This window comes from Anomaloglossus baeobatrachus, chromosome 5, assembly GCF_048569485.1.
Source record: "Anomaloglossus baeobatrachus isolate aAnoBae1 chromosome 5, aAnoBae1.hap1, whole genome shotgun sequence".
Classification (NCBI taxonomy): Eukaryota; Metazoa; Chordata; class Amphibia; order Anura; family Aromobatidae; genus Anomaloglossus; species Anomaloglossus baeobatrachus.
The window spans coordinates 255,708,204-255,730,080 of NC_134357.1; the positions used below are offsets into that span (position 1 = coordinate 255,708,204).

General features: G+C 42.7%; 1 protein-coding gene across 1 annotated transcript in view; it reads right to left on the minus strand.

Moving 5' to 3' along the window:
- The window catches only part of LOC142311180 (anthrax toxin receptor 1-like), a 131,280-nt gene that overhangs the window by 68,502 nt on the left and 40,901 nt on the right, over positions 1-21,877 (minus strand). The window contains exons 3-7 of the mRNA XM_075349368.1: positions 21,126-21,197; positions 20,626-20,707; positions 17,679-17,712; positions 13,372-13,451; positions 4,839-4,907 (exon numbers count right to left, since the gene is read on the minus strand). Of these exons, the coding sequence (XP_075205483.1) occupies positions 4,839-4,907; positions 13,372-13,451; positions 17,679-17,712; positions 20,626-20,707; positions 21,126-21,197 (337 nt within the window). The remainder of the gene's footprint in view (positions 1-4,838; positions 4,908-13,371; positions 13,452-17,678; positions 17,713-20,625; positions 20,708-21,125; positions 21,198-21,877) is intronic.

Consider the following 21,877-nt stretch of genomic DNA (forward strand, 5'->3'; position numbering starts at 1 on the left):
GATTTATGTAGACTTTACATGGGTGCATTATATGGCAGAATATTGCTGTACTTTTGAGAAAATTACTGTTGTATTAGCAAGAAATGATCACTAGAAGATAAGTAAACCTGATGCCTTGTAGTCCTCTATATTCATAAGCTCGGTATAATCCCGTCCCCACTGATTGGCAGCTTTCTGCCTATACACAGTGTACAAAGAAAGTCACCAATCAGTGCTGTGGGGGGGGGGGTGCTACAGAGCTCAGCATTCAGAAAACCTATTGATCTGCATTAGATAGAACAATATTTTATCAAAACTACAGCAAGCAGCCCAGAAAGCGATACATAGCTGAAATCATGGTATCTGTCCTCACATTAAACTGCTCCCTGATGGAGTAGCAAATATTCGGTGACAGATTGCTTATATTTATAATATAGATTCCTGTTTCCCATTAAAGGAGACAGTAGAAATTTTTCAACAAAAGCAATCCAATTAAAATAAAACCTATTAACCTAACTTACTATCTTTACTTAGTGAGTCCACACCGGACGAGCACATAATGTACTAAAGTGGCCATCCAGTGTTTCGGCACATTTGTAATAATGGTGGATGATATGTGGGCACTGACTATTAGTACTATAGTCCATTCATATGTATAATCATATCCTGCCCTCAGTGTCCCTGCCGCACATATCTGCTTATGACAGCCTGGCTGTTTCCATCCTGTCGGTGTCCATGTAAATCTGCCTCACTGCCCACGGCCGTCTCTGTCCCTCTGCTTCATATCATGGATTCTGACTGGAGGAAGTATTTAATGTAACATGGAATGAAAGCACATCATCCCGGATGGGTACAAATGAGCAGCAAGGGGTCTCCTGCAGCGGAAACCAAAGGGAGTCCAAATGTGCAACAAATTGTATATGGAAGCTTGGTCGTAGGGGCTTTGTGGCGTAGAGAAGCTAGCACCCTGTCACTTCTATAAATGTTCCATGGAATTTAAGGAAGGGCGCTATGCCAGCTGTTATAAGTGCTGCATATAAGGTCGCTAAGTAAAATATGTGATATAGTGATGTGTTATTGTGTGGTACATCCATATTGTCAGGGATAGAGTTAATAAAAATTAAGACATGAGCAACAAGGAAAAGAGCACCCATTTTTACAGTGTTTCTCATAATAAACTGCACAGATAAAATAGACCGTAGTACATTTCCTGAATATTAAAGGGAACCAGTCACCTAGAATATGCATTCTGAGCTATCAGCAGACGCATGTGTGCCCTAATTACACCTCCCCACCCATCCCTGTGTTATAAAATTGTATAATATGAAAGTAATAAAAAACGTTTTATTACCTTCATATTTTGTATGTAAATAGCAGGGAATGTGGTCACAGGGGCGGCACCTTGCCCTACGGACGTCTGCATATTTCCGTGGTATCACGCCCCTGTGGGCGTGATACCATGGAGCGACGTCCCCGTCGCTCATTCTATCCTGCGCGCATTGCAGCAGGCTTCGTTTCCGGGTGTTCAATAGCCGGCTTCAGACGCGCACTGCGCATGCGCAGTGCGCGTCTGAAACTGACAAGGAGAACCCGGAAGAGAAGCCTGCTGCAATGCGTGCAGGATAGAATGAGCGACGGGGACGTCGCTCCATGGTATCACGCCCACAGTGATACCACTGAAATATGCAGACGTCCCTAGGGCAAGGCGCCGCCCCTGTGACCACATTCCCTGCTATTTACATACGAAATATGAAGGTAATAAAACATTTTTTTATTACTTTCATATTATACAATTTTATAAAACAGGGATGGGTGGGGAGGTGTAATTAGGGCACACATGTACCTGCTGATAGGTCAGAACGCATATTCTAGGTGATAGGTTCCCTTTAATGTCAGTGCCCATATAACACCGCCATACATTGCCCACATAACACTGCTATATAATGCCCCAGGCCGGACCTCCTGCACCTGCTTTCTTTCTCTCACCCCTCCTGCATGACAGTAATCACATGGCTGATATTTTATGAAGTTTATTGAATAAAGTACAAGTTTTTATGGATGGTGAGTCTCGCTATTCCTACTTAAGCATTGTGATTATCCTTCCTGTACTGGGACTGGCTAGCATTGCCCCATTTTCTATACCGAAGTCCTGGACAGAGTCCACAATGAGCGGTGAGTGACGCACTCCAGAGCTCAGGTGCTGCAGTTTTTTTATATGCCATTTTCTTTGTAAAAGTGAGTAATAGTGGTAGTAGAAGTAGGTGGTATCAGTAAAAACAGTAATAGTAGTAGAAGAAACAGTAGCAGCAGTAGTAGTGGTAGTACTGTAGTAACAGCATTAGTAGTAGGAGAAGCAGCAATGGTAGTGGTGGTAGCAGCAGTAGTGGTGGTAGTAGTAGTAGCAGCAGTAGCAGCATTAGCAGTAGTAGTGGTAGAAGACTATCATACCGTGTTTCCCCATGAATAAGCCCTGCTCTGAAATAAGCCCTAGCGCATTTTCAGGGGCAAAAAAAAATTATAAGACAGTGTCTTATTTTTGAGGAAACACGGTAGCAATAGTGGCAGTAGTAGAAATAGCAACAATAGTAGGTTGGAGTAACACTAGTGTATATGTTACAGGCAATGTATGAAAACCCGGCATTCTATAGAATACCTAGGCAATGTATACCATCCCTGTCGTTTTCAGGCAAGGTATGAAATATCTGCGTTCTATACTTTTCCTAGGCATTACATAAATTGTCTAAGTACACATTGCCGGTAACATAACATATGCCTTCAATGCAAGAGCATTGGGTACCATATGCTAATGACATTCTTCTCAGTCTCTGCTGCGGGTGTGAGATGAGTGTCATTCATTGTGATCCAATCTTGCGATCAGATCACAGCTGCAGATAAGACGGAAATTACGCTTATCTGTGCGTATATTGGATTGCACTTTGATGTGTGACGTCCTGGACTAGTCAGGTCGTCCCAGATAGTCACACACACAACACCCCCCTCCCCGAGTAGGTGACAGCAGCCAACCAAGAAACCCTTGTCATCACCCTCCAGGTTTGATGTCCACACCAGGGGGGTGGAGCCAGGTGTTTGGCTCCGCCCACCGAGGAGTTCACAGGCCTAGGAGGCGGGAAAAGACACACAAGTTCTAGGGCAGTGTGAAGAGTAGCCTTGACAGTGAAGGAGGGAGGACGAGTTCAAGGGCAGACCTGTGACCACACCTGCCAACAGTCTACTCGGGTGGCTGGGTCGGAGCCCAGTCACCTTTGGCAAGGAGGCAGACGGTGGTGGCCGCCTGCAGGAGCTGGGATTACAGCCGGTGGAACCATTGGGACCGGGGTCGGGCGGTGGCCTGCCGGTAGCGAACCGGGAAACCGAATGGAAACCGGAGCACCAGGAGGGGTACTCAGACCCAGTACAAAGCCCCGAACCGACAGGGCTGAGTCAAATCAACTGATTGAGGACTGGACTTTAGGACCTATCCCACACAAGATCCATTAGAAGACAACAGCCCAACCATACAGGGTAAAGCCACCGCCAAGGCATAGAGACCCAAAAGGCCAGCGTCTGCGGGCAAGCGGGGCTCTTCCGACAACCAGCAAGTCGGGGAGCGGACTCCCGTTGCTTAGGCATAGGAGTCAAACATTCATATAACAAGGTGCAGGAGAAAGGTGAAAACCACCAACCCGTTCAGGGAGAAGCTGCAGCCGGCTGCAGGCCCCGTTCATCATCCCGTTTGGTTTACCAGAGACTCCAGTGTATTGTGTCATAGAGAGTAAACCAGTGCCTTCGGGCCGCGCACCGCGCCGCACCGCTTCAGCATACGCCCGCACCCGCTCCCACGCCTCAGCACCTCCCTCGGGCCCCCGGACCATTACTCCCCTACCCACGGAGGGGTCAACACCAAGCTGCGCAACACAGTCCCCAGGAGGCCTAGTTAACGGCAGCGGTGATGTCCATCTATTCACCCCAACCCGTGGGTGGCATCACGAACTTACACCCCAAACCAAACCACCGCGGCCCCGGCCGTGGAACTTTCCCGTCAAGTCCCTGGGTGTAGCGCCAACCCTCTTGCAGAGCGACGTGACCCCCGGGTCTGTGAGAGGCTCAAGCCACCACCCGCCGTACGAGCACGGATCAGAGTGGCTCGGCGGTCACAGCCGAGCCCGCGGGGCGGTATTGATGTCATCCAAGTGCAATGCAATGTTGCACATAGACTGGTATGGGTGCATGTGAGCAGAGACTCATTGTTAGGGTTTTTTTCCACTTGCGTACCGCTTCCAATGCAAGAGCATCGGAAGTGATATGCTAATGACCCTCTGCTGCGATCGCATCACAGCTACGGAGAAGGTGGAGGGAGCACTTTCTCCCATCTCCTCTGCTGTCTGTCTCTGCGTGTACCGCACTGCAGTCGCATAAGATGCGAGTGCAGTGCGATTTTACACACGAGTGAGCTGAGACTCGGTGCAAAATGCAGCATGCTGCGATTGCACCAAGAGCACGATTCGTATGGAGAAAAAACAGGACAGAGAAAACTGCTTCATTGATTAACACTGGTGCGAGTGCAATCCGATTTTTTATCGGATTGCACTCGCACATGAAAATCACAAGTGGAAAAGAGCCCTACTGCATGCTGCAATTTTTTTCTCAGTCCCATTAGGGCTGAGGCAAACATCGAAGATCTGAGCTGCCTCATTACATGACATTGGAATTGACAGTGCAATGTGAGATATTCTCGCATTGCACTTGTGCAAGTTATATGCCAGTATGACTGCCTGTAGTAGCAGTAGAAGCAGCAGCAATGGGAATTACAGCATTAGTAGTACAGTAGTAGTAGTAGCAGCAATAATATGTGTACTTACCTGTGTTTCATTAAAGTCTTTTACTCCCACACAGTAAACAATAGCACCCAAACTGCGAGCTCTGTCCGCCTGTAAAAAAAACAATATGCACACATACAGTAACTGATCTCAATTAGTCCATGTTACATCTTAGACAGAACCATCTAAATTAGCACTGGTCTTTTAACCCCTTCACGACCGGCCGATTTTTCGCTTTCCATTTTTTTTTTTCGCCATTCTTTTTCTGAGAGACGAAACTTTTTTATTTTTCAGTCAATATGGTCATGTGAGGGCTCATTTTTTTGCGGAACGAGCTGTACTTTTAAATGAAACCATCGGTTTTACCATATATTGTACTGGGAAACGGCAAAAAAATTTCAAATGCAGAAAAATTGCAAAAAAAAGTGTGATAGCACTATGGTTTTTGAGATATTTTATTCGCTGTGTTCACTATATGGTAAAACTGATGTGTGGGTGTGATGCCTCAGGTCAGTGCGAGTTCGTAGACACCAAACATGTATAGGTTTACTTTTATATAAGGGGTTAAAAAATAATCGGAAGTTTGTCTGAAAAAAGTGGCGCACGTTTTACGCCATATTCCGTGACCCATAGCGTTCTCATTTTTTGGGATCTATAGCTCAGTGACGGCTTATTTTTTGCGTCTCGAGCTGACGTTTTTAACGGTACTATTTTTGCGCAGATGCTACGTTTTGATCGCCTCTTATTGCATTTTGCGCAAAAGTTGTGGCGACAAAAAACGTCGTTTAGGCGTTTGGAATTTTTTTGCCGCTACACCGTATACTGACCAGATTAATTGATCTTATATTTTGATAGATCAGGTGTTTCTGAACGCGGCGATACCAAAAGTGTGTATATTTTTTCTTTTTTTAACCCTTTAATTTTCAATGGGGCGAATGGGGGGGTGATTTGAACTTTTAGGGTTTTTTTAAATTTTTTAAAACTTTTTTTTTTACTTTTTTTTTTATTTTACCAGTCCCCCTAGGGGGCTATTGCGATCAGCATTCCGATCGCTCTGCAGTATCTGCTGATCACAGCTACACAGCTGTAAACAGCAGATACGCTCTCTTTCTTTTTCACTATGGAGCGGGCACAGCGAAAGTGAAAGCAAGTCATTTGTAGTACAGGAATCATCACATGACCCTGTGCTACCATGACAACTATCGGAAGTCACGTGATCGCGTCACGTGACTTCCGGTACCGGGCGGTAAGTAAAAGTTTACCGCGATCGCGCTTATAATGGCGCTGTCACGTATTGACAGCGCCATTTAAGGGGTTAATCGGCACGAGCAGATAACGATTCTGCTCGTGCCTAGCAGGCACACATCTCAGCTGTGAAAATCAGCTGAGATGTGCGCCGATCGCGGCATGCTGCCGCCGGAGGACTGCGGGCAGTAACATTATGACATTTAGGACGTAATTTTACTGCCCGCGGTCGTTAAGGGGTTAAAGGGAATCTGTCAGTTGGATCAACCCTCCTAAGCCGTCTCTATGGGCATGCAGGTCATAGAACATTAAAGAAAATTATATCTTGATATCTTATTCCAGAGAAATCCACTTATTTCTTATTTGTAAATGAGCTGTTTATATCTATAGATAGGACACTGAGCTCCCTGAAAATTTGCCTTCAAACCTCATTTTAAAGGTAAGCGTGAGTTACTAGTGTGAGACATGTAATGACTAACACTTTCCCCTCATACTCACATACAGCTCTTCAGTAGCTCTTCAGTAAGATCAGATCAAACACAGTACAGCAGAGCTAATACAGTACAGCAGAGCTAATACAGTACAGCAGAGCTAATACAGTACAGCAGAAGTAAAGTTTGTCTCATTACAAAAACAATTGCCACTGCAGTCCTCTCATAGTGCTTTAGTTTCCATCTCACAGGCAGCCAGTGTAAGGGAATGGCAGTACCGCAGAGTCAATAGCTCTTGAGACGACAACTGTAAATGTGCTTTTTGTGTTTGTAATGAGACAGGGTTCAACTCTGCTGCACTGTTTGTTATAATTAGACATAGCTCTGTAGCAGAGCTGTCCACATAATGCTGCCACAACAATGCCACATAACACTGTCACTATGAGAGGATAAGTGCTGCTGCAAATATTTGTAATGAGACAAGGTTCACTTCTGCTGTACTGAGGTGCATCTGATCTCACTGCAGAGCTGTGTGTGATTGTGAGAGCAGCTGTCAGTCATGACATGACTCACACTGATAACTCCCCCTTTCATTTAAAATAAGCTATGGAGATTTATGTCTGGAACAGCTCATTTACATACAAGAAAAAACGTGGCTTTGTCTGGAATGAGACATCTGATTGCAGATGTCAATGCATCATTTTATTAAACGTTCTATGACCTCTGTATCTCTCTCTCTCTCTCTCTCTCTCTCTCTCTATGTATATATATATATATATACACATATATTTATATATATATATATATATATATATATATATATAGCTTAGGATTGTTGTTGTAGTGCCCCTGAAGCTATCAGGAGCTACAAGGTACTGCATCCTGTCAATGATGGAGGGCTTACCCCCAGGTACCCAGAAGACCAGTGTCGGTAACAGCAAAACACAATTTAATCCCTGTTTTCCCCATTCCCAAAGACTGGTGACAGACAAGGGATGGACCCAATGGATGGCCACCTAGGGGTGGAGCCGATCTAGTCCACTAGACGACAACCAGGGAGGAGGGGTCAGACAGTGAGTAGTTAGTAAGTGGAAGTGAGAGGAGATGGACGTAACTGCACTGACAGGAGAGTGTAACGGTGACCTGAGGGCCCAGGCGTGTGGTTGCCGGTAGAGTACGGTGGAGTACTCCAGGAACCATAGCACCAATGGGGTACAGAATCCTAGGTCAGGCAAACGCTCCAGGCAGACCTGATAAAATCTGCATAGTGAGGGGGCCATCCAGGACCTCACTGACCGTAAAGTTCGGGACACAGTAGCAATGGGAGAACTGAGGAACAGGAACCGAGGAACTGACCCCACAGGGTTCAAGCTATCTGTTATACGGACTACGACTGAACAAGAACCAGGAGGGGACCCCCAGACGCTTCAAGCCATGGGGACCCACCAACCAGAGACAGCTGCAAGGGAAAGAAGCCACCAGGTTACCACATCGGCACTGGGACTAAGGGGACCAGTGGTGAGGACCAGCACTCCTCAGGTTACCAGCACAACAACTGAGTGAGTAAAAGAAACCAGTTAAACTGCAATCCCTTGTGTGGCCTACCTTCTTTCTTCGCCCAACAACATCATCTATCCCCTGGGGCCTGGCCCTGCTTGCGGAGGGCCCAACATCCAGGCTGCGAACAACACCAGCCCCAGTAGTGAGAACTGTGCAGTGGCGGCTCCATCTATATAGCCGCAACGCGCAAGTGGCGTCACGACAAAAACTTTTATTTCAACTCCCCTGTAAATATTCCCCCTTTTAAAAGCGCCCCCCAGGGTCACGGAACCGGGCAATGGCTACCCAGTAACACCCCCGTAAATATACGGCCCGGGACCGAGTACCCCATAGGCCTGGGATGACACATTGTCACTACAGACAGATTCCCATTAAGATATCCTTAGACCACTCTTTATCCATAGATGTTGCAATTTTAATGGGACCCGCCAACAATCTAATTGTCTGTTTGGTTAGTCCATCTGTACGCAGTTCCTGACCAGCCCCAAGGTGTGAATTTGCATACTTATTATTTATCATTAATAACAAAAATAAAAAGTGATTCAAGCATAATTCTTCAAGCCCTGTACTATGGAGGCTTTGATTAGGACAAAATTAACTAAGAAATAAAGATATTAACATGGATAGGAAAAGCTACAGATAAATATCTAGTTGTTTGGATAGCTTCGTAAGCAATGTTTGGTCATAGTATGCAAATAATAACTGCATCACACAGTCCAAACACAATGTGGACAAGGCCATCCCTCCAAAAACAATATCCAAAAAAAAGGAGACTTGTAAGAGACGCCACAATCACTTCAAGGAGCTAGAGTTCTGTAACTAAAAATAAGTGGGGTGCACCTCAACCATAATCTGTATACCGCCAGCCTATATGGAAAAGTGACAAGAAAGAAGAAAAGCAGCAGTAAAGTGATCATACTTGTGACAGACCATTATAAAGGCGGAGGTTAAGATCCTAAGTGGCATGATTCTGCGCAGGCACATGTGCCACATGCCATGCTTTTCCTCAGTGTCCACTGGGAACTGTATAAGAATTAATAGACAAATTATGAGACTATTGGGGTATACTGCAAAACAGCAAAACTGAAGATTGAAAGTGAGAAAGAGAAAAGTCCAAGACATTGAGAGTGCAAAAGAGAGTGAGAGGACAGAAAGAACGTATCAGAATGTGAGGGAACAAAGAGTGTGAGTGTGTAAAAGAGGGCAAGTGACATAGTGTAAAAGCATAGGTGAAAGTGAGAGTATGGGGACGCTCACAATTGCAGTGAAATCGGATCATGTTGTTTTATCGGATAGCACTCTAACCTATGTTATTCTATGTGGCAATGCCGATCAGTGTTTCTTTACTCATGCTGATTTGGCTCGAGAAAAAAACAGCTGCATTCGACGGTGTGCACCCATACAAGTCTATGGGTGCGTGTGAAATATCAGTCTGCAATCAGATGTCATCAGGATGCAGTCTGATATACGCCAACAGAGACAACAGAGAAGGTGGAGGAATTAAAGGGGTTCTCTGAGAAATGTACAAAAATAAATAAATAAAATAAATAATACATAAATAAATACCTTTCTATAGCAAAAAGGTATTCTTTCTCTACTGAACTCTGTCAGGATTCCAAGATGGCAGCTGCCATAACTCACACCCTGTCCTAGAGTTCAGAGGACACGTAGTAGGACCGGCTGTGTGATGCCTGAGAGAGAGGTCACATCGGAGCAGTTTCCGACCAGGCATTCGAACATCCTCTGCTCTGTCACCATGACAGGACACTGACTGGAGCTGGATTAAAGGAGAAGATAAACAACTTTCTTTAGCTGACTGAGGGTCTCAGTCAGGCTGAGTGTTGTAGTGCATCTGTCTCGTGCTTCATGTAATCCATCTTTTCGCATGTCCTGGTAGTTGCCATGCTTAAAATCCTGACAGAGTGCAGTAGATAAAAAATAAAAAAAAAAGTATTTAGAAAAATGTTTATTATTTAACCCTTTCACCACTGGGCGATTTTCCGTTTTTCCATTTTTTTTCCCGCTCCCCTTCTTCCGAGAGCCATAACTTATTTATTTTTCATGCAATCTTGCCATATAAGGGCTTATTTTTTGCAAGACGAGTTCTACTTTTAAATGAAACCATAAGTTTTACCATATAGTTTACTGGAAAATGGCAAACAAATTCCAAGTGCAAAAAAAGTGCAATTGCATGATTGTTTTTGGAATAGTTTATTTACAGTGTTAAAAACTGTAAAACTGATGTGTCGGTATGATGCTTCAGGTTGGTACAAGTTCGTAGATACTAAACATGTATAGATTTACTTTTATCTAAGGGGTTAAAAAAAATTCAGAGGTTTGTCCAAAATAATCGCGCACTTTTTGTGCCATTTTCCGTGATCCGTAGCGTTCTCATTTTTCGTGAGCTATGGCTCAGTGATGGCTTATTTTTTGTGTTTTGAACTGAAGTTTTTAAACTGTACAATTTTTGCGCAGAAGCACCATTTTGATTGCCTGTTATCGCATTTTGCGCAAAATTCGTAGCAACCAAAAAATTTAATTTTGTCATTTGGAATCTTTTTGCCTCTACGCCATTTACCGATCAGATTAATTGATTTTATATTTTGATAGATCGGGCATTTCTGAAAGCGGCGATATCAAATATGTGTATAATTTTTAAACCCTTTAATTTTCAATGGGGCGATTAAGGGGGTGATTTGAACTTTTTTTTGAACTTTTTTAAAACTTTTTTTTTTATTTTACTAGTTCCCCTAGAGGACTATAACGATCAGCTGTCTGATCGCTCATTCTTTCTTGCAGATCAGCATTGCTCTGATCTGCAGAAATGCAGTTTTCTGCTCACACACGGCCCTCTGTCGGCTGTAAGAGGAATTAACTCATGATAGCTACAGCAGCCATCACATGACCCTGTGCTACCATGGCAACCATCGGATCCACGTGATCACATCATGTAACTTCCAATGGCGCCGGGTAAGTGAATGCTTACCGCGACCCGCTGTTACATCGCGCTGTGACATTTTCACAGCGCACTGTAAGGGTTTAACAGTTACGAGAGGGAGCAAATCCACTCGTGCTTGATAGCTGCACATGTCAGTTGATCAAATCATCTGACATGTGCAGCAATCACTGCCGGCTGCCGGCGGCAGCAGGAACGGATTAACCTGACACGATCCGTCATGTGTCGTGAAGAGGTTAATGAGCATTATTTCTTTTATTAGGTTTCTTGAAGAACCCCTTTAATCTTTCGATCTTCTCCTCACCAGTGCTCTGATTCTCACATGTGAGAGATTTAGAGCACAGAGAATGATGCTTGGCTCATGCTTGCAGCAGAGACTGAGCCGAGTACCATTCTGATCTCGCATCTGATTCTCTCTCATCAGACGCTTTACGCCAGTGTGACTCCGGCCTATGAAGTAGTGTGTCTCATTGTCTCTTCTCAATACAAAACCTTCTCCCACAATTCAGTAGGGTCACCTTAATGTTGGTTTTCCATCAGTAATTGTCTCTTTCTTGCCACCCTCCAATACAGAGAGTGAGAGAAAGATTGTGTGAGGAAGAGGAAAGCAAGAGTGTGAAAGGGTATGAGGGAGTGTAAGGTCCTGTACACATGACTGTTTGGTAAGGTTTTTAGCTCAGTATTTGTAAGGCCATGTGCACACGTTCAGTATTTGGGGAGTTTTTTTTACCTCTGTATTTGTCTGTATTTGTAAGGCCATGTGCACACGTTCAGTATTTGGGGAGTTTTTTTTACCTCTGTATTTGTCTGTATTTGTAAGGCCATGTGCACACGTTCAGTATTTGGGGAGTTTTTTTTACCTCTGTATTTGTAAGGCCATGTGCACACGTTCAGTATTTGGGGAGGTTTTTTTCCCTCTGTATTTGTAAGGCCATGTGCACACGTTTAGTATTTGGGGAGTTTTTTACCTCTGTATTTGCAAGGCCATGTGCACACGTTCAGTATTTGGTGAGGTTTCCGGTGCACACATTCAGAATTTGGTGAGTTTTTTACTTCAGTATTTGATGCGTTTTTTACCTCAGTATGTGTAAGGCCCGGTGCACACGTTCAGTATTTGGTGAGGTTTTTACCTAAGTATTTGTAATGCCACATGCACACATTCACTATTTGGTGAGATTCTTACTTTAGTATTTGATGCATTTTTTACCTCAGTATTTGTAGCCAGAACCAGGAGTGGAACAATCAGAGAAAAAGTATAATAGATAGAAACACGGGCACCTCCTCTGTATTTAAGGAAAGATGATCGTAAGTCTACAAGAGAGTAAAGGCGGCTTTACACGCTGCGACATCGCTAATGCGGAGTCGTTGGGGTCACGGAATTTGTGACGCACATCCGGCCGCATTAGCGATGTTGCTGCGTGTGACACCGATGAGCGATTTTGCATCGTTGCAAAAACGTGCAAAATCGCTCATCGGTGACATGGGGGTCCATTCTCGATTATCGTTACTGCAGCAGTAACGATGTAGCTCGTCGCTCCTGCGGCAGCACACATCGCTATGTGTGACGCCGCAGGAACGAGGAAACTCTCCTTACCTGCCTCCCGGCCGCTATGAGGAAGGAAGGAGGTGGGCGAGATGTTACGTCCCGCTCATCTCCGCCCCTCCGCTTCTATTGGGCGGCCGCTCAGTGACGTCGCTGTGACGCCGCACGGACCGCCCCCTTATAAAGGAGGCGGTTCGCCGGTCACAGCGACGTCGCCGGGCAGGTAAGTATGTGTGACGGGTCTGGGCGATGTTGTGCGGCACGGGCAGCGATTTGCCCGTGTCGCGCAACAGATGGGGGCGGGTACCCACACTAGCGATATCGGGACCGATATCGCAGTGTGTAAAGTAGCCTTTAGTGTGTGTGATACAGAGGGAATAAGAGAGATGACAGGAGGTAGTTAAAGCCCCATATGATATTGGTGGGATAGGCTAACGAATGTATATGGGACCTCCCCACTCTCTCAGAAAAGGTTATGTCAGGAAAGATAAGGATTAGGCAGTGAGGATTCTTCAGTGCCACCGGCGAGACCAAGAGTTCATGTGAGTGCATGTATACGATATGCATACATTCTGACTAGACCTGCGTGCCCTCACTCAATACAAGTGAATTAAGCAAAGCCGCACACGTCTAGTCGGAATGTAGTTGGGAGTATGCATATCCCATACTTGCGGTCACATGACAGGTCTTGTCACTGGCACCAGAGAATCCTCACAGTGTGCACTGTGCACGATGTGAGGATTCACAAGTCTATAACCACCTAGAGAGACTGCATACTTTCCTGATAAGCCTGGAAAACCCCTTTAAGTGAGTATGAGAGACTAAGGATCTCTGATATACCTCTTTTTCGGCATAGTAGAACTGGTTTTGCTGCAGTTCGCCATCAGTAAGTGCTATGATAACACTGGCTGCCTTGTTACCTGAGGGCAAAGATGCAAATATCAGTCACAGCAATGACATTTCACTTTATTTTATTATAGGTCAGGTTTGTCTTATCATACAGCAGTTCATTATATATCTGGACCTCACAAGGTCCACATGTATTATTAGCACTTATTGTTTAGAAATCCGTGTTCCATAATAGAGAGCAGGATTTCCCATCTATGAGTTACAGATATAATAGAGCTGATATAAGTGGTTGTAATATATCTGTGTTGTAGTGTGTAAATCAGTCTGACGCCAAAGGAGTGTGAGGATACACAGCTCTGCAAAAATTAAGAGACCACTGCAAAATTGTCAGTTTTTCAGATTTTTCTCTTTATAGATATATTTTTGAGTAAAATGTAAATTGTTCTTTTATTCTATAAACTACTAACAACACGTCTCCGAATTTCCAAGCAAAACATTTTGTATTTTCTGAAAATGAGAAATGGTCAAAATAACAAAGAATGCACTGCTTTCAAACCTCAAATAATACAAAGAAAACACATTAATAATCATTTAGAAACAACAATAATAATGTTTTATCTCAGGAAGATTCAGACATCAATATTTTGTGGAATAATCATGTTTTTTAATCACAGCTTTCATGCGTCTTGGCATGCTTTCCACCAGTCTGTCACACTGCTTTTGGGTGACCTTATGCCACTCCTAGTGCAAAAATGTAAGCAGTTCTTCTTTGTTTGATGGCTTGTGACTATCCATCTTCCAGAGGTTTTCAATGGAGTTCAGGTCTGGAGATTGGGCTGGCCATGACAGGGTTTTGATGTGGTGGTCCTTCATCCACACATTGATTGACCTAGCTGTGTGGCATGGCGCATTGTGCTGCTGGAAAAAACAGTGCTCAGAGTTGGGGAACATTGCCTGAGCAGAAGAAAGCAACTGTTTTTCCAGGATAATCTTGTATGCGGCTTGATGCATACGTCCTTCACAAAGTTTAATCTGCCCAATTCCAGCCTTGCTGAAGCATCCCCAGATCATCACCGATCCTCCACCAAGTTCCACAGAGGGTGCAAGACACTCATACGCCTCTCCAGGTCTCCGTCTAACCATTAGATGACCAAGTATTGAGCAAAGCTGAAAATTAGATTCATCAAAGAACATTACCTTACTCTAGAAATTGGGCAGATTAAACTTTGCGAAGGACGTATGAATTAAGCCGCTTCTTTCTGCTCAGGCAATGTTTCCAAACTCTGAAGACTGGGTTTTCCAGTGGGACAATGCACCATCTCACACAGCTAGGTCAATCAATGTGTGGATGAAGGACCACCATATCAAAACAATGTCACGGCCAGCCCAATCTCCAGACCTGAACCCCACTGAAAATCTCTGGAATGTAATCAAGAGGAAGAAAAAGAACTGCTTTAATGTTTGCACCAGGAGTGGCATAAGGTCATCTAAAAGCAGTGTGAAAGACTGGTGGAAAGCAGCCAAGATGCATGAAAGCTGGGATTAAAACTTATGGTTATTCCATAAAATATTGATTTCTGAATCTTCCTGAGTTAAAGCATTTTTAGCATTGCTGTTTCTAAATGATTATGAACTTGTTTTCTTTGCATTATTTGAGGTCTGAAAGTAATGCATTGTTTTGTTATTTTGACCATTTCTCATTTTCACAAAAATAAATACAAAATTTATTGCTTGGAAATTTGGAGACGTTGTCAGTAGTTAATAGCAAAAAGAACAATTTACATTTTACTCAAAAATATCCCTATAAAGAGAAAAATCAGAAAAAATGACAATTGTGCAGTGGTCTCTTAATTTTTTACAGAGCTGTATACATATTATATATCTATACCATGCAGCCTTTGATCTGATCTGAATCTTTGATCTGATTTGATTTGATCTGAATGTGGAGTTTCCCTTTAAATCTCTACAATACATCTATTTTGGATTGATAATGACGGTGCTTACAGTGTTCACCTAATACCGTTGGTTTGACTGATTGCTCATTTTAGCATAATTCATAATTACTGATATGGACTATACTATTTTACTCTTAGTATATTCTCATCAGCTTAAAGGATATCTGTCAGCAGATTTTTGCCACGTCATCTGAGAGCCACATTATATAGAAACAGAGACCCTGATTTCAGTAATGTAACATTTATTGGTCTTCTTGGTGGAGTTTTGCTAAAATCACTGTTTTATCAGGAGTAGGTTATCACTAGAGGATGAGTAAACCTGCTGTCATTGTAATGAGCACCTCATATTCCGAGTGCATGTATCATGCTGTACATTATTGAAGCTTGAGCTGCATTTACACCTTAGCACAAATATCAATTTCCATTTTGTAATGTAGGTAATGCTCTTTGAAACAGTACTAGTGAATGTTTACCTATGCGACTTTCAAACATGTGCAGTATAATTTAGTAGACATCGTCTTTGCTCCCATGTTTTGTACTGGAGAATCTAACTTTTTACAGGTAATTTTTACATTCAATCATGATTTGCTGGACTATATTATATAAGATTGGACAAACACTGAATTCTTCACTCCTGAGGAAGTCACAGCCAGTGATGATACACGTGGGGCCTTCCTACAACCTCCCTGTCAGCCCTTCTTATATATATTAGTAATAATTTTGTTTAGGTCATAATGTGATGTGCTAATAAGTGTTTATTAACCACCTCATTGCTTACAGATTACCCCTGAGGAAGCCACAGTCAATGGCAATACACGTGGGAATCCTTCCTACCACCTCCCTGTCAGTCCTTCTCATATCTATTAGTAATATTTGATATGTCTGGGTCATCTTATAGTGTACTAGCGGGAAATATTGAGCAGAGAAAATATCTCCCGGATCCGTGCTTTCCTTAACCAAGAATCAGCAAAAACATTAGTGCATGCCCTCATCATCTCCCGCCTCAACTACTGCAACCTCCTGCTCTCTGGCCTCCCTAGCAACACTCTTGCACCCCTCCAATCTATCCTAAACTCTGCGGCCCGCTTAATCCACCTCTCCCCTCGCTACACCCCAGCCTCGCCACTCTGCCAATCCCTTCACTGGCTTCCCATCACCCAACGACTCCAGTTCAAAACATTAACCATGACATACAAAGCCATGCACACCTTGTCTCCTCCCTACATCTGTGACCTAGTCTCCCGTTACCTACCTGCACGCAACCTCAGATCCTCACAAGATCTCCTTCTCCACTCCTCTCTTATCTCCTCTTCCCACAATCGCGTACAAGATTTCTCCCGTGCATCCCCCATACTCTGGAATGCTCTACCTCAGCATATCAGACTCTCCCCTACCGTGGAAAGCTTCAACAGGAACCTCAAGACCCACCTCTTCCAACAAGCCTACAACCTACAATAGCCCTCAGTCCAGTAGACCACTGCGCAACCAGTTCTGTCCTCACCTATTGTACCATCACCCATTCCCTGTAGACTGCGAGCCCTCGCGGGCAGGGTCCTCTCTCCTCCTATACCAGTCTGTTTTGTATTGTTAATTATTGTTGTGCGTATACCCTCTTTCACTTGTAAAGCACCATGGAATAAATGGCAATATAATAATAAATAATAATTATAATAGCTTATTACATGTAGATTACAAGGCACCCCTGAGTAAGCCACAGTCAATGGCGATACACGTGGGAAACCTTCCTACCACCTCCCTGTCAGTCCTTCTCATATCTATTAGTATTGTTTGATATGTCTGGGTCATCTTATAGTGTACTGATATTATTTATTGAGCACCTCATTTCTTGTCATTTACAATTAGGATTGTGGGTATATTTTTCCCTATTTGATATTTTTATTATGTCATCTAACGCCCTACTTTCGTTTGTGATATTGTTTGATAACTGTGGACTTTGTCTATAGTGCATTTCCATTTCTCTCACCTGCTTGTACTTTTTGTAATTGGACTATTTCACAGCATATCATATCATATCATATCACAGTGAGTAGTATAGGGGGTGTACAACTATATTTGATTGTCAACTAGTGTACATTGATGGACTTTGGGTGTTTTTTCATTGTTTCATGAGTGTTGTCTGGTCTTTTTCTGTGTATATGTGAATACTTTTGTAACATGAATTGCATGTGTCCTTTTTGCTCTACATGTGTTTTTCTTTTGGTGTTTATTGTGGTAGACTTTAGTATGGAGCAGTGATGGCTTTTACCTTGTCTTTTTCTTGATTACATGTATTTTTCTATAATCATTATGATAAATAGGGCATAAAAGATACCAATAACTTACTTCCACTATTCTCCTGATTGATTTGCTCGTTCGCCTGTAAGAAATATTCAGGATGAGTTTTGATCTCAAAATGGATGAGTAAAAAACTGAAAACTTTGTGTTTATTAACATTGTAAATGCCTTCTGGACCTTTGTGCTTGATAAACTTGGGTGAATGCCAGGGGATATTGAGACATCAATTTTAGTGAATATAATCTGGATAAAGTGGTTGTCCATGTTCCTTTTTTAAGTTAAATGCATGTAAGTTGGGCTAAAAATCATTTTTGCAATTGGGTTTTATTAACAATGTTGCACCATTTGCCTTGTATAGCCTCTGTGTTATACTCTATATTGCTGGCTGCAAACTGACTAACTGAACGTCCGTCATTCCGCCCACTATGATGGTCTACTGGGGAGTTTATAACTCTTCTATCTTTCTATTTCTGATCTCTTCTTCTCTTTCTGACCACATTAAACTCGAATGTGCAGTGAAACACAAGGCAAGAATAACCAAAGGTGGCAATGCTTTTAATAAAACCCCATTGTAAAATGTATTATTTGATCCAAATACATGCCTTTAAGTGTAAAAAAAATCCCCAAATATGGTCTGCCCCCTTAATTGGGACAAAAATGTAGTTATAAGAGCCATAGTGACAAAATAAATTATCACTCAGGTACAGTGATTCACTTGTATATAGTTATTTCATGTTAACTTTGCTATTAATCTCAGAGACGTAACAGTTTTATAATGACGCTCCAGAAGCAAGGACTGGGGGAAACTATATGCAACTGGGTAAGGAATTGGCTAAAAGATAGGAAACAAAGAGTAGTCATAAATGGTACATTCTCTAAATGGGCTATAGTCAGCAGTGGGGTGCCGCAGGGATCTGTGCTAGGACCGATTCTTTTTAATCTCTTTATTAATGACCTTGTGGATGGGATTGATAGTAAAGTGTCAGTCTTTGCTGATGACACCAAACTATGTAGGATATTAAAAACTGACCTGGATAGTACAATATTACAAAAAGATCTGGATAAGATGTCAGAATGGGCAGATACTTGGCAAATGAGATTTAATGTTGATAAATGTAAAGTAATGCACCTAGGACAGAGTAATCCTATAACTGCGTATACATTAAATGGAAGTAAACTCGGGACTACAGAACAGGAGAAGGACTTGGATATTCTCATTACAAATAAGCTGAGCAGCAGCACTCAATGTCAGACAGCAGCTGCAAAAGCAAACAAGATTTTAGGGTGTATAAAAAGAGAGATTAGATCCCGGGATCCCAATGTATTGTTACCCCTCTATAAAGGAAGCACAGTGGCTCAGTGGTTAGCACTGCAGTCCTGCAGCGCTGGGGTCCTGGGTTCAAATCCCACCAAGGACACCATCTGCAAGGAGTTTGTATGTTCTCCCCGTGTTTGTTTCCTCCGGGTTCTCCGGTTTCCTCCCACACTCCAAAAACATACAGATAGGGAGCCTAGATTGTGAGCCCCAATGGGGACAGTGTTGCCAATGTATGTAAAGCACTGTGGAATTAACAGCGCTATATAAAAGAATAAATATTATTATTATTATTATTATTAATAATAATAATCACTTGTAAGGCCACATCTGGAATATGGGATCCAATTTTGGACTCCACATATTAAAATAGGTATTCAGAAGGCAAGCAACTAGATTGTTACATGGAATGGAAGACCTCCCTTGTGATAACAGGTTGAAAAACTTGGGTTTGTTTAGCTTAGAAAAAAAGACGTCTCTGTGGAGATCTCATTTATATGTATAAATACATGTGTGGTCAATATAAAGGACTGGCACATGACTTATTTCTTCCAAAGACAATACTAAGGACCAGGGGGCACTCACTGCGAGTGGAAGAAAAGCGATTCCGACACCTAAATAGGAAAGGGTTCTTTACAGTTAGAGCAGTCAGACTGTGGAATACCCTACCACAAGAGGTAGTAATGGCAGATACTATAACAGCTTGTAAAAAAGGGCTGGATGATTTCCTCAGTACACACAACCTTGTTGGTTATACATGATTTAGTGATGAAATGTATAAATGTTGGAGGAAGGTTGAACTAGATGGACCTAGATATTTTTTCAACCTATGTAACTATGGGATCCTTGAGCAGGTGACCCCTGTCTATGATGTTGTCATAGCCTAATAGGGCATTTTTTACACAATCAGATTCATTGGTATCTCAGCTGAGGGATACTACTGAGAACACTGCTTTGGTTCTTGGGTGCTGCCAATTGCCTGACCACTAGGCCTTATGCACATGGCAGAGATCTTTTGGCAACAGTTAATGGCCAGTGATGAGATGACTTTTGAATGTCATTAAAGGATATTTGACTCACTTAGGCTGCTTTCACACCTCCGGCTTTTGCTATGCGGCACAATCCGGCACTTTGCAGGAAAAACGCAACCGTTTTTTTTTGCTGCCGGTTGCGTTTTTTCCTGCATAGACTTTAATTAGTGCCGCATTGTGCCGCATGGCCTTGCGTTCGGTCCGGTTTTTGCCGCATGCGGCAGATTTAGCTGATGCGGCGGCCGGATGGAACGTTGCCTGGCACTTTTTTTGTGCGGCAAAAAAAAACGCATCGCGCCGCATCTAGCCGATGCGGCGCTTTTCTCAATGCATCCCTATGGATGCTGGATGCGGTACGATGCGGCAAAAACCGCATCCAGCCGCCGCATGCGGTTTTTGCCACTGCGCATGCTCAGTAGCGTGCCGCAAGCGGCAAAAACCGGATGGGCCGCATGTAAAAAACTTATGCAAAGGATGCTGTGTTTTCACCACATCCGTTGCATAGGTTTCACAGCCGGATTGAGCCGCACGGCTCAAACCGGATGTGTGAAAGCAGCCTTAACCAACATTACTGTATGTGTATTAAATCAACTTATGATCCAGGATCTATACATTTGACAACTTTTTAACTAAAAACATCTTTAATTACCATTTTAAAACCTTCATGCATAAAAGTATCACCTCCAGGAACCTCCTTATAAAGCTTCTGGAGGCCAAGTCGTATTAGATCTCTGTGAAGGACATAAACACAACCACAATGAATCATACCATTTTTTTATTGATTTTTATCAAAACTGCATCTACCAAAAATCGTTTTGTAAGGCAGAAAATACAATTAAGTCAGGAGTGAACGTTTTCTATTGCCACACCATTTACTATTTATTTCTAAACCCTTGACCCAATGTTTCCCACCTTGCAGAACATCTGTTAATAGATATATTGCCCCTAAGCAAAATCTGAAGTGCATGGCACATAGTTTGTGGAATAAAACATCAATAAAATGATGTTTCAGTTTTTAGGTTCCACAGAAACCAAGAACAGCATTAGGCCAATTTTTGGAGTCAAGAATATCACAACGTCAACCAAAAATTCCGTAAAATCACTGTCTATAGGTGGATGTATGGCTCCGCAATCACAGGAGTGCTTTACCTTTTCTCAGTCAGCTTCATGATGGTTGTTGCCCGAGAGGAGAAGACAATGAATGACATCCTGAGCATAGGACTGTATAAAATACAAAGATTCATGAAATCAGGGAACTCCAGTGAATACATGATGCATGCACAACTTCAGCAATGCTCAATGTACAAAGTATATAGCTATTGGATTAAAATGTCAACGATAACCTAATGGCCTTTCCATATCTGTTTTTTAATAACATTTTAACATTTTTCATAATATTTTTCTTAGGTAGCCATATATCTTTATGAGAAGTGACGGGAGATGCATACAGAACCTTATATATGAGGACATCATATATATTTTATCATATTGTCCTATATATTGTATTTCTCCATCAGTACAATATAGCTGTCGTTAACTCGCCCAACCTGCTGATTCTGTCCCAGTCTACACAGCAAAGCTAATAAATAAGCTCTGAAAAACAGGATATGTCTGCCAATAATGTTGCTCTGTTTTTTTTTTCTAAAAATCAAACATTTAACAAATATAGTTATAATAAAAAGCAGATCACATCATTGTATGTATTAAATGTTAAACATGTCTTCCTCCCACAGTGAAAAAACACTTCTAGTGATGTCAGACGAGAACTTCCTGAAAAAGTGCTCATCCAGCTGGAATAGTTCTGTCGTTCTCACAGATTAATTGATCCCATGTGGACATATTGTGGTAAATGGAAAACATTCCACGTTTGTCACACAGAAGTTACTATATCCTGAATGCTT